Consider the following 13,779-nt stretch of genomic DNA (forward strand, 5'->3'; position numbering starts at 1 on the left):
GCAAGGAACACAGCCGTGTGCGTCCCAGCAGCTTCCGTAGGTCTTCTTCCGACCAGGGGTGGAAGCCGGGTCCTAATTCCTGCTACCTGGGTCAAGTTATTTCCACAAATGGCGACATTAAAGAACCGATCTGGCTCCATTTCCAACTAAAGCACCTGAAGGCAATTCAAGAGGGAACTTCTTCATCTGCGTTCAGCGCAAAGCCCCTTTTCCCACTGCCAAATCATCTCATATCGCTCGCACCGGCACAAGCGGGAGTTAATGCACACGCACCCCTTCATCTCCTTAAGTAATGCCTCCGTAAGAGTGGAAAATCACCATTAGGAACATATTGTTTTTAATGCTCATGCAAATCGCTCGGCAAGAAGGCGGCACGAGGCTCGGAACGGGCCGCCTCGCCATCGCGCGTTCCTTGCCGTGAATAGCTTATAAATAACGTCTTTGGGGGGGTTAGTAACGGTCTGTAATTAGTATTAGCGAAATGCCGCATTCCCCCCTTCCCGCCCCGCTTCGGCGAGCGCCGAGGATGCCGCCGCCGCCGCGGAGCCGGGAGAGGAGATGTGACCTTGCATCTCACCTTAAGTCGGTGCTCCAAGGTTTAACCGGTGTCGGAGGAGCAACGGGACGGCTCTGTTGTTTGTTTTATACCGCAAAAGCCCACCAGAATTTCGCAAATAATGAAATTTTTTTAAATTTTCAACATCGGGAAAATAGCAGGTTTTATTGGCATTTTAATTCTTCCCTGAATTAGAGATTTGCATTGCTCCAAAGAGAAAAATTTAGTTTTATTCGGAAAAAAATGCCCTTGATATTAGTTCAGACAGTTATTGGATAGCTACGAACAAGATGACAGCCTCTCCTATCCCGTCAGGAAAATACAATAGCAATAAATTAAAATACACATTTTATTGTCTAACTCACTTTACGGACGCACGGTCAGTAGAAAGCGGAAGCAAAATCCAAAGCGGAAGATCGAAAGGGCAGTCGGAAGCGACGCCTGCAAACGCCGCCCCTCGCCGGACCGCTCGTCCCGCGAAGCGCTGCCGTCCCCAGCTCCCGCTCGGCGTGACCGGCGCAGCCGCTCGCAAGCTCCCGCGTGTGGTTAGGCCGGGCTTGAGAAGCTGGTTACTGCTAGAACCAAATAAACCACTGCATAAAGCTAATAGCACAATGTCAAGCTATCTTAGCATTACTGTAAATATTTATCCAATAGTATTCCTTATTTACAGGGAAATAACACAGACTGCTGCCGGCATGAAAAGAGACAGACGTTCACGTTAACACATAAGTAGAAGTGCAAAAAAAACGGTGGCCCAACGGTGCGTTTTGCTTCACTTCAAAATAAATCCCCTTCGCTGGGAACGAATCACATTAGGTTTAAAGGAAGATGTGCATATACGTGCTAAATAATAGCATAATAATAATAATAATAATAATAATAATCGAACAAAACGCAACAATTTTTGAACTCGACCTGAGGAGGATTAGGAAGGCTGGAGGTATCTGACACGAAACTCAAACTGGGGCACAGACGCTAATGTCCAAAACATCAAAAAAAGAAAAGAAAATTAAAACAGTACTAGTTGTTTTACAGCTGTCTCCCTCGCTCATCCTGGTGCATGAAAACCCAGTGCTGGAAGCGGCCCCCATCCCGCAGGCCGCCGCTTGCCGGCCCGGCAGCATTTCCGAGGCGGAAGCTCGCAGCCGGTCGCCTGCGTCGCTGCCGCAAGGCAGAGCCTCGACGAAGCTTTCCCGTAAGCCGCACATCCTTCCGCACGCGAAGGCTTCGAGCTGTTACAGTACGATGGCTCTCGTTTTCCTTATTTTCATAACACAGGTTTTTTTTAAGCTAGGAAAAAAGTTTCCACCTCTAAAAACGTATGACATACGTAGACTGGAATATGTTTTCTATTCAAAATAAAGTATTTGCTTACTAGGCAAAGTGCCAGCAGGACGCTGTATGTCCTCAAAAACTTCCAAGCTTATTTTACTCCGATCAGAGGTGCTTCACCTTGCAGCTTATTGCCCTGATGCTGCGGGAAGATGAGGCGGGAAGTTTGCTGCCTCCTAACTAGCCGAACCTTGGCGACGAGCAGTTATTGCAGAAGTGCGGCATCTGCGCTTCAAAAAGCAGTTTTGGTTGTGTTTATCCTTCCATGCACCTAGAAAACGTGGCTAATTCACGTGACGCAGTTGTCACGTGCAATAGTCCGGATGAGGAAACGCTCCAACGTTAGTGCCGGGAGAGAGGGTTTCCGTCGCAAATAAACGGGCAGGTGGGAAGCGGTCCGAACCCAAGCGGCGCGGCGGCTTTCGATGGGACCGGGCGCCGATCCCCTTCCACCGCCGCCTCGACGGCAGCCTGGCGCGGGACGGCGCTTCGGGATGGGAAAAAAACCTGTTTAGACAAAATTCCCTAACACGCCGCTGAGCGTTGCCCGGCCAAAATCAAGGCTCCAAGAGGCCGCTCCACGTCGGAAACGGCCCGGCGACAGGCACGGCAACTTCCGCGGACGCGCCGAGCGATTTAACGCGTTTCAAGGGTGTTTTTTGTTTGTTTTTTTTTAAAGTTCCCGGGAGGGCGCCCCGCTCCCGAAGCGCTTCGGTCGGACTTGCTGAGGGCGCCGGCGGAGCGGCGAGGCTTTCCCTGCGGCTCCGCTCCGGGCGGCGCGTGGCGGGGCTGCCGGGGTCTGCAGCTCGGCGCTGGCACCGGTGGCGAGGCGGCCTGCAAGAGAAAGCGGGCAGGGGGGAAAAGCCGGAATCGGGTGGAGGGAAAAGCCGGAATCGGGCGGAGGGGTTGGGTGGCCGCGGGGGGAAGCAAGCGTGCCGTGGGCCGGCGAGACCGGCTGCAACGCGGGTGCCGCTGCCGCACACTGGCCCTGGGGCTCGGGCACCCGACGCGCCGGTGCTCGAGGCCCGAGAAAAGCCACGGAGGCAGCGTGTTGCTAAAATCATCATTTTTTTGGGGTTGCATTTCACTGAAAGGCTCTTCTGCATTCAGTCTGTTGCAGAAAACCCAGTTCCCTCCGCGTGAATAGTTTCGTGAGGTTCTGCCCAGGATGAGCCTTGCTAAAGGAGACAAAACCCCCCCCAAGTTTCCCTGATTAGCTCCACCGCAGAGCTAATCCGCGTGATTCTCGCACTCAGGAGCGCGATTTGAGAGCGTTACCCGCAGCCTGGGAAAGCCTGAACGGCTGCGGCGCAGCCTGCGCGTACGCGCGCTTCGCCGCTCGGCAGCGTCGAGTTACGCCTCGACTATTCCCCGAAGGCGGCTGCGGCTCGAGGTCACCGCCGAGCAGCTCGCCGCGGTGCGAACAGCTGAGGACAGAGCTATTAAACGAGCGAGCGAGCGAGCGAGCAAGGCGGGAGCGCGCGGGCGCCTGCCCTCCCTCCCCCCCCGCGCAGCGGCGATCCCGCCGGGAGGAACGGGAAAGCGCATGTTGCAACCCGGCGCCGTTGTTGCCAGCTCGGCTCCGGCTCGCTTCGGGACGCCGCCGCCGCCGCCGCTGCGCGCGGCTTGCCGTTTCGTCAGCCCTCCCGCGGCACGGCTCTCCTCCCCGCGCACCTCGCTATAAACACGGCTTGGCGATGGTCTTGAAGCAACTTCATCAACCCAAGGGGACGCGTTGAGCGCGCAGAGAAAGCACCGGGGGCGCAGCCAGCTGCCTGGCTGAGCCTGCCGGACCCGTTGCCCATCGCACCGGGCAGGAATGGAAAATCCAGCCCCAGGATAACAGGGTAAAACCTTGCCCTTGGGACAAACACTTCCAGGCTCATGCAGGACACACACATATGCGGGCCAGGTCCAGCACCCAAGCTGCCTCCTAGGCACAAAGAGTTGACCCAGCTGCGCTCCGGACATGCAACTCAAGCGATGCCGGGTGCTTTCAACCTCCCTCACCCCCCTGGCTCTTCTGATAGCTGCGATAAAACGAAATGGGCCAGATTCCCCAGGATCTTCTGCATAACGTTCGGCATAGTGATGCAAAGCGGCTGTAAATGGGTGCTTAGCACCGCTGAGCACCGTGGCTGCGCTAAAGGTGGTGCCGCGCTCCAGGCCCTTTGCCGGGGCCGGGGGGGAGGGCTCCAAAAACGGGGGGGTGCTGCAAGGTTTAGAGGATGCTGCAAGGTTTAGAGCGCAGGCCCCACCACGGAGGCCGCGTTTCGGCTGCCTGCGGACGCCTCGGCAAAGCAAAGCGCTGCCGAAACAACGCCGAGGAGCGCCCAGCTCGCCCGCAACGCCTGAGCCGGTTTGCCAGCTCACGGCTGCTTTTCAGCTAAAATCCTCCGCTCAGCGGAGTCGCGCTGCGAGGCCGTTGGCTGAAGGGAAAATATCACATTAGAGAAAGGTGAAAAACGGGATTTAACGTGCAAAGGCACGCGCTGTGAAAAATGGGGACCTGTCCGTTTTGCACGAAACCCCGAACCTGCCGCGTTTTCCTTCGGGGGGAAGGGGTGGGAGGGAGGTGCTGGCTTTGCATTCCCGCAGTTAAGCAGGACAGCAGGTGGCCCAAATAACGCTGTTTCCGCCGGGCGGGCAAGCTCGAGCGGGGCTCGCGCACCCCCCGCGACGGCGGGCTCGCAAGCTTTGGCGCCTTGGCCTTCCCCGGGTCGGGACCCGGTTGCGCACACACTAACGCCCAGCCCGGAGCACGAGCACGGCGCTGGCGCGGGGACGCTCGGGATCGGCAAGGACGGGGAGAAGGGTTTTGCCTTCTCGCCCCCGCCGCGGAGCGTTAGGGGAAGCGGGGCAGACAGAGCGGCCCGCGGAGCCCGCGAGCTTTGCGGCGGCTTTCGCGGTAGTGAAGCCAGCAGCGTGCCGTAGCGCAGCCTGCGGGGAGCGTCGCTCTTACCTTTCGCGATTACCGTAAGGAGACCTTCACATGTTCTAATCTAAAGGGAAAGAAGGGAAAACTGTGTAAATACAGGAACAGCACAGCCGTTGCTCTACCGCGAAGCTCGGACCGTTGCCTACGCGCGCAGCGGAGCAGGAACCAGCGTTGCATGTCCACGCACACAAAACCCCCAGCTTAACCAAGTTCCCCTCAACGGAGCATTAGGGAACGGGAAAGAAACGGGTAATCGCAGACTCTTTTTTCTTGCTCCTGTCAGTTTGCTGATTGAAAAAAACAGAGGGAAAAAACATGGGGAAAAATTAGAATGAGCGATCATTTCTCCTCCTCTCTTGCCCGAGCTGCGGGCATGGCGGCACCGCGAGACTTCGGCCGCTTCAGCTCCGCTCCCAGCACGGCAGCGGTCGTGGCGCTCCAAGCCCGCTAAAATCCGCGGCGTCACAGACACCCAAACAGCTATTACCCTGTAGCCAAGTTAAAAACCCCTGCAAGCGACTAACATACAAATCGCCGTGCCATCCATACGAGCTCCGCTTTCGTAGCGCGGAAGCTCACTCGCGGGTGCACAACTCCATGCAGTCGGACGCCCGCACTTGCCCACGATTTGCACGTCCGCACGCAAGCAGGACTCACAGGAGCGAACGAGCAGGTTTTCAAGCCGACGACGCGTTCACACCCAACATTTCCTATGAGTGTAGCACACACGTCGGAGCGCTCTGCAAAGCGCTCCAGTAACATCTGGTGTCGTAACTCCCCCCCCCCGAAATTCCCAGCTCCAGGAATCATGTTATCGAGTAAGAAAGTCACTGTTTTTTAAGTGAAAGTTTCTAATCCTGTCACTAAGATGAAAAATGAAGGCTCAAAAGCAACAAAGCAAATGTTTATTTCAAAATACGTTACGGTTCTCAAACCAAACTCGTAATTTTTTGCACRGTGACCGGCGTCGCTGGGTGTTATTTCAACACCGCTCTCTCTCAGACGCGGCCGGGGATTTCAGCTAACGTGCTGCCATATGAACCATCTTCTGCCAATTCTGTTATGAAAACGAGACCCTCCAGCAGGGGCAAAGGGACTGCTAGGAGCGTGTAACGTTGCACATCAGTGCAGCAAGATCAACCAGAGCTTGCCTGTCCGTCAAAGCTCACAACCTCAGCGCCTTCCCCAGGCTCCAAGATCTTGCTGCGCTCTTGTCTGTGCTTAGTAAGACGGAGATAAAACGACGACGTCCCAGACTTGCCACCGGTATGCCAGCCTGCTTTAGCTGTGTCCTGTCTTCATTACTCCGATGACACTTCTTTAAAGGCTATTTCACAAGTTCTTGAAGTATTCTTCTCTGTCTCCTCCCATAAGACTACCAGACTGTTTCCTTTCAAAGACGCAACAAAACACCCAATTCCAAACAAGTCCACACTTAAGGTGTCTAATAAAAGCAGAGGAAAAAAGACCTGATTAAACCAAAGGAAATGACTCGCATTACGAATCTCTGCTACGGGCTATGTAAGTAGCCACCATTTGGACGCTTGCAAGAAAACAAGCCGTACTGTATGTTTTCCATGGTACGTCATCCTTTTCCACTTCTGAGCACATCAGAGATCATCCTCTTTTCAGGGATCTTGCTTCATTGGCCTCCTCCCTACTGGCTTTGCAACTCTCACGTGTTTTTAAATTCTTTGGTAGAACTTTTCAGCCGGCTCAGATGCTGGCAGTCCCCATGCTCCAGTAGAAGGAGTTTAGCTCTTTCCCAAAGGCATACGCTGAGGAGATCACAGTGCTTGCAGAGGTCTTCATTTTAAGATACGAGACCCTTACTGAAATGCTGCAAAACTGCTGAAGTTTGTTTTTAAGAACAAAAAAACCAAAAAACAGATAAAACTTGTGTATTATAAAGCTACTGAAAATCTCAGGTGAAAAGCTGCTCATCGCTGCGGAGATTTTCCACTAAAAATGTATGTAAGACTAGCCAGTGGACTACTGCTAATTCTCCTGTGGCTGTCCTGCCCTCACCCCCATCCCAACGCGCAAGTACAAAAAACTTTAATCTTTTTAATCATGTTGGTGCACAGGTTTGAGAAGCTGCTGGAGTGTCAGGAAGCTAGTTTCATTTCTTGACACGATCTCTATTGCATTACTCTTCTAGCTTTCTCTGAAGCTGGACACTGCTCCAGACCCAAGTGTTTATAACTAGAGTTCGATGGACAAGGGAAAATCCTTAACAACTCCTTCTTGCGTTTGGCTATCGCCATCCACCTTCTTAGTAGCACCCCACAGCACTGCTATGACCTTTTCCTTTTCCTTTATCATCCATGTCAACTTGGGGGATTTTACAAACTAAGCAGAACGTTGTTGTTCTTCCTGAGTAAACATCCCTATCGTATAAGAAAAAGACTAAGAAAGTTGGGTTATAATATGTACCACTTAAGTATATAGAAGAGGATTTATCATCATGCATGATGGTTAAAGAGTTTAATGCTTTGTACTTAAGAAGATGCATGAAGTTTTCGCATTGGCCATGACCTATCCACCACCACCCCCCAATCTAACTGACCCATCAGTCACGACAATTTGGTGGAAATCTTTGTTTTCTTTCGTAGTAAATATGAAGTTAATAAACTTCCACAGAGAGTCAAACCAGTAAATCTGCTTAGCATTTTGTTATGCTCTACTTTGAAATTGGTTGAAAATACTGTATAACCAGACATCTTGAGCCTGTATGTTCAAGTGAACGTATTTTGAAGAAATCGTCAATAAATAAGACAGCTGTGGCTGTGTGCATCCACAACCAAACATGTTTAAATGCCAGTGATCAGAAATCGTCACAGTACAGTAACAAACTATACATTAAGAATGCAGGGGATCAAATAATGGGAATTACATTTGTACCAGATGCTCCTTTGGTCATCTGTCTTGTCTACTATAATCTGATAAAAGATTTCATAATGTTTATGAGTAACAGCTGTTCAAAATCTACATTTAGATCTTTCATTTATCTTACACTTTGGAGCAAAAACCAAAGGGTATGTGGTTCGACCTCAGCAGTGACCGAGATTGGATCCTTTGGAGGAAAAAAGGTGGGTGGCCAAAGGCTGGTAGCTGGGCAATGATATATCATATAACTGAACGTGTCACTTATAGCTTTATTAGCTCAGTTAACATGACCTACCCCGAAATCCGTGAAAACGAAGCCTAAGGACGAACGATATACGAGTTCGCTACCCCAAACGTGTAACAGCTGCCGTGCGGCCAGTTGAGCAGGGCCAGAAGAGCACGAAAGCTGCCCCTCGGGAGAACCTACGGAGGACACGAACGCGGAAGGGCAGCGCAGCCCTGCCCGTACCGGGGAATCGAGCGCGACAGAGCTCAGGCTTCGCTTGCGGGGCCCACCAAAGCCAACCGTGGTTCTCGCGGCTGCTTCCTCGGGCGAGGGCAGACCCTTGACGAGACATTGCAGCACAGTCTGAACATCGGCAAATGAAGAGGTTTGCGCCACAGTTACTTGCTTATGAAAAAAAAAAATTAAATAATGGCTTGAAAAGATACAACTTAAGCAGTAAGAAGAGCCTGAAACTACAGGTTAATTAAGTGTCCAAACAACCCTGAAACGGCAGATAAGCACTCACAGCCCCCAGCGCAGGCAATGAATGCTTGGCACCATCAGGTACAGGGCCCTGACAGTTATTTTAGAGATTCTAAAATAAAAACTAGATGTAGCCATCAAAGCTTTAATTAGTCACGACTTTGAGTAGCTCTAAATCAGTTCTGCACTGGTTTGCAAATCAGAGGGACCTCGGTAAGTTTGAACAGTCGTTCTCCTTCGAATAAAGCCATCTAACGTGCAACGTGGTCTTAAAATACCACCCAAACCTTCCCGCTTCCTAGGCTGGGGCTTGCGAATGGAAATGACAACGCTACCCGGGCCATCTCCTCCGTGGCTGGCTGGCTGACATTTGTCAGTTAAGAAAAAACCGTAATGGGGCCACATCGCCTGGAGCTCTCTTGCTAGCTGACAGCTCTAGCAGCTGGAGCTGTCAGTCCAGCAGAAGAGAGAGGCCCGTCAAGCTAATATTTCTTCCCATGCAAACGCCAATTGCTGGGGACGAAGCCCTCCCCTGCCACTTCCCCTTCCAGAGATGGCAGCGAGGAGAGCTCCCTCGGAGACCATCAATTACGGAAGGGCCCCGGCTGAAAGCCCCGCTGATGTTCTCGCACTCTCTCCACCGGAGCTGCAGACCCGAGGTCAAGCCAGCCGTGGGGCAGAAGCAACGCCAGCACCGACACGGCCTTGTGGGACAGGTACGGACTGTACGCAATCCCGTGCCGCGGGCAGGAAGAAGAGTCATCCTCATCTCCCCCAGCAGGCTCGCAGCCTCGCGGTGCTCTTCGCGGACCTGGCTGCGCGACGGCTCTCGCCTCCTGCCCACCTGGGGTAAAGCCTCGTCTCGGGCCTCGCGGGGACTCCTCCACCGCCCAACTCGGCCAGGGCGTCCCGTCCGTCCCTTGGTGCGAATCTGCATCCCCACCACTCAAGGCAGAGGAGGTGCCATCGAAGGAGCTGCCTCATGGGAGTTATCTACGACTGTGTCTTACTTAATAACAGAACATTTCTGACCCGCACAGGGAACTAAGAATTTTACTAATTAAATACAATTTTTCTCTTTCATGAAAAAAATGCAAAATATGGTACTTCCAACATACGCTATATTGAATTCTTTAAAAATGTTAAGGGCCTGCTCAGGCCACAGAATCAGCAGCACGGCGTGTTTAAACTCCTCAGACTACCGACAGCACGAACAGATTAATGAACTAAGGAAGACATCACAGCCTGGAAAAGATTTGCACTGAGCGACTGAATCTGGAAGAAGAAAAATAGCGGGTTTGAGCGTTAGTGTTGTCTTTGCAAGTGTTAATGTACGCTTCTGCGCGAGAAGGGCTGCGCTTCCACTCAGGCATTATTTGATTCTTTGGCAAAATTATAATTTTGTTTATAGTATCAATCTGCTGTCCTAGAAATTATTGTGATTTCTCAGTTTTGCCAGGAGAAGATCCAGAAGGTGGATCAAAATCGCTGTGTCATGTTATTTGAATACGCTCGTGCTGGTTTCATAAATGAGAAGGAAGGAAGGAAGGAGAGAGTGGAAAACGTGAAATGGATTTATTTCATGTGTCTATCTGAAAGGCATCTCGGGGGAGAAAGGGTAAATTTGGGGTTTCTGCAGATCCTCCTGACTTTCCTCCCTCATTAAACCAGGTAATTGTGCTTGATCCAATTGAAAATTTCATTTGGCACCTCTTCATTCTCTACTATCGAGCAGCTATTACCAGGGGCCAAATGACCGTCTCCCAAACGAGAGAGAAACAAAACGAAACAAAGAACCGATGTGCTCACCGGGCTCCGACTTGAGCAGTCAGGCCAGGCTTGCTATTAATCAAACTGTGGGTACCGAAAGATTTGCGCAGGGAACTATTTCTTGCACCGATGACTCTGAAGTTCACATGCCTGAAAGCTGCATCAGAGGGAGCTCCACCTTGCACGTGATAAGGATATGCTGAAGCACGGCTGGAATGCCAAGAGGTCGCTCAACAGGCCTAAAAAAGTTCTCTTGTTGTTCAGGGAGAAATGAGCTTCAGCATCTCTGGGCTCTGGCCACTTTTAAAATGTTTCTTCAGTGCATACACAAATACGTTTTGCAGTAGCCAAACAGGAAACGGTCTACTTCAGATCAGGAAACAAAAAGTTTAAGACTGTAATTTACTGGAGGTAAAATTTCAAGATCCCAACATCTGGGGATGCCTACTCAAATGAAGATCAATGTTCTGGCGTCTGTGGGCCTCACCATTAATTCCAGAAATACAGATGGAAAATGGGTTAAAAAAATATGCAAGAGGAAACTAAGAAGGGCAACTGTCATGACAGGAGCAGGTTGCTGGCTCAGCTATTCTTCCTGCAAAGGAAATGTCCACCACAGTGAGGTCATTTTACCATGGCCCCTCGCCTCCCCCAAAAAGCAGATGCTTAAAGAGGGAGGTTCAGAGCTCATAAGACACCTGAGACTCCAACCCAAGAAAACCTGCTACAAAACCCCTGCAATATATCTAGCAGTGCTGGAGTCAGCCTCTTTGCAATGGTGAGATACAGCAGAGCCTCAATGAATTCACCCCAAGATCCAAGGAAGACTTTCTGCACGCTTTCCACGTTCCAGTCCTTTGCCCAAGCATCACTCCAGCCTGAAGTGGCACAACTGCCTAAAAAGGTCCCTGCAAATCTTTTGGAAATACTCCTGGATACTTCTCCTACTTGATGCATTCAAAGAACAGAAAGCAGAAAGGTGAAAATCAGGATACAGAATTACCAGTGCTGAACAACAGCACCTAAAAGCCCACTAGGTAATTGCTCCGGTTAGCATTCTTTTATCTGTTTTTGATATTCTTACAATTTGTAATAGATGGGTTGATAGTGGCCAGGAAAGGTATTATGGAAGAAACCTATCGACAGGGTATCTCCACATTTCTGAACCAAGGACTTCAGGACTGGCAGAGATGAAGATAGTTATTAATCTGCCATTTCTGCAGACGACTTTTAATGTGGACTTACATGCATATAACACCACGGACGCTGAAAACTGCCCCAGAATAGTTTTCACTTCAGCTTGGCAGAAAACAGGGCCCTGTGCATTTCTTATGGCGTTCCCTGCAGGGGCAAGAAAGTCCAAACAGCTGGTAGCCCTATTCATGAAGCGCAAGAGGCCTATCTGCAGAATAGCCACGTACGGATCATTAGGGTCGATAAGCACGACCATCCCGGAAAGGAGTAGCTCCTCAGCCTCCTGGAGAAGCTGCAGCCATCTTGGCTGAAAGGGAGGTCCTGGAGCGCCTGATCCCTTCCAAAGCAATCACACTAGCCGGCTGGGCCAGGCAGCTAAGTGAAGAGTGAAAGCTGCTCTAGGTTGAGTACTAAGTGTAAGAGCTACCTGATTAAACCAAGAGGAGAAGCAACCCAGGTCCCCGCACCTCTCCTGAACGTGCTTCACAGGGAAGACAAAAGAGACAGGACCTTCAGCCTTGGAATACCTGCAGTCCTTTCTCCTTTGATAACTCTTCCTGCTCCTTTTTTCCACCTTCTTAGGCTTTTCCCTCTTTATTTGCTGCCTGGACATCCTCAACAGTGCCAAGGTTTCAAGCATGTGCGTAAACCGGCCTTCTCACCGGCCTTACGCACGGAGGCAGCCTGGCTGAGCTGACTCAGACGTCGTAACAAGCTCTGTGCTAATTAGGGAACTTCTTGTGTTTTCGCCCATGCTGGAAAGGGAACGCTTTTCCTGGAAAATGAAGAATTTCCAGTGGTTCATACACGTCTCAGGAAAGCACTGCATGTAGTTCCATAACAGAGTGCACCAGGATGATCTGTAACAACGGCCAGACAATTCCCGTATCACCTCTTTTTTTCCTTTGAAAAAACAGACAGTAGCTAAATGTACTTACTGGGGAGCTGCGCAGCGGATTTACAGCTACTAGACTATTACCGAATTCTGCAAGTCTGAGTTACTAGTAGCTACTTTTCAATTTTAGGCAAATTGTTCAAGCGCAACACTTGGCATGTGCTGCGTATGCTGTAATATGGCTATTTATTTCCAGACGTGTTTTTTCTAATATTCAGCTCCATCCAGCTTCCCTAAAATATATTTAAAATCATCACACAGAACCTGGAGATAATTTTATTCCATCTAGAACACAAAACTGACAAAACACACTGCTGACATTCTGCAGATTTTCAAGGAAAAGGCACAGACAAGAAAGTAAAAAAAAAACCCAAAACAAAACCCCCCAAAACAGCAAAACAAAACCAAACCTAAAGGAGACATTAGTTCAATTAGCTTTAAAAATAAGAAAATAAGATAAGTATGTTTAAGACACCAGTTACTCTGAGTTCCCATTTTGTCCTATCAAAAACATATTTTAAAATTACATGGCCATTTGAAATATTCCTTCTCCTTTAAAGAGGAAAACATAAAAGCTCAGCACTTCACCAAAAGTGTTTTAAAAATACACCAAATCTTGTTCGTTGCATATTTACGTATTTCCTATAACAAATTTATGTGTATAAAATTCTGGAAACAAAAGAAAAGCATGTGTCACCTTTTCAACAAAAAGCCTGCAAAATTTCAGCTTTATGTAAATAAGCAGGCGAGGGTTCCAAAGCTTTAAAACCTGGGAATGCTGAAAATGTCTACAGTTCCTCAACTCAAGTGTTGCTCCTGGGCAATGCTATAATATTCATTAAAGAATCCATTTATCAACAGATACCACATGTCAGAGTTTTTCCAGCACAGTTTTCCTGCCGCTCCACTGAAAAGGATGCTTTAAAAAAATTAAAATCGGAAGAAATAACCTGAGATACTTTTGCCTTCCTTTTCACTCCACAACAGCTATTAGCAACCAAAAAAAGTAAAGATTTACATTATATCCTTTCTGATAACGTTAAGCATTACGCTTTATTTTCCAAATCATTAGCATGCACAAGAATGACCTCATGGTGAACAGATGCACTTGGATATGGCAGTGATTAGATCAGTCCTCTCAGCAGTCAAGTGTGCCCATTTCAATTAACCCTTTGAAGCACTAACTGCACATCTACAACGCTGAAAAACAGGTCTGTAGGTTCTCCTGAAAGTAGAAATCTACTCTTGTAAGCACAAAATTGTCAAATACAAAGCCTTCTCCGACAGAACAGCTATTTTTTCCCTTCTAGAACCTCCTAATATTTCCGTCTCCTACGAGTTAAGACCATTCTCTGGCTTCTGATCTTAAATCACAAATATAATACTCTGTAGTCAACAGAGCTAATTAAAGTTGGATCGTTTTGGTATCTGTTTGTACGTGTTTAATAGTAATGATTTTTTTAAAAGAACATATCATCTAATTATCTTCTAAA

At 49.4% G+C, this 13,779-nt stretch overlaps 1 protein-coding gene across 1 annotated transcript in view; it reads right to left on the reverse strand.

Moving 5' to 3' along the window:
- Positions 1-2,554: 2,554 nt before the first annotated feature.
- The window catches only part of RALGAPA2 (Ral GTPase activating protein catalytic alpha subunit 2), a 176,574-nt gene continuing 165,349 nt past the window's right edge, over positions 2,555-13,779 (reverse strand). The window contains exons 39-40 of the mRNA XM_026060222.1: positions 4,854-4,893; positions 2,555-2,725 (exon numbers count right to left, since the gene is read on the reverse strand). Coding sequence (XP_025916007.1) covers positions 4,889-4,893 — 5 coding nt within the window. The 3' untranslated portion in view covers positions 2,555-2,725; positions 4,854-4,888. The remainder of the gene's footprint in view (positions 2,726-4,853; positions 4,894-13,779) is intronic.

Source organism: Apteryx rowi, unplaced genomic scaffold, assembly GCF_003343035.1.
Source record: "Apteryx rowi isolate R43461 unplaced genomic scaffold, aptRow1 scaffold_167, whole genome shotgun sequence".
Classification (NCBI taxonomy): domain Eukaryota; kingdom Metazoa; phylum Chordata; class Aves; order Apterygiformes; family Apterygidae; genus Apteryx; species Apteryx rowi.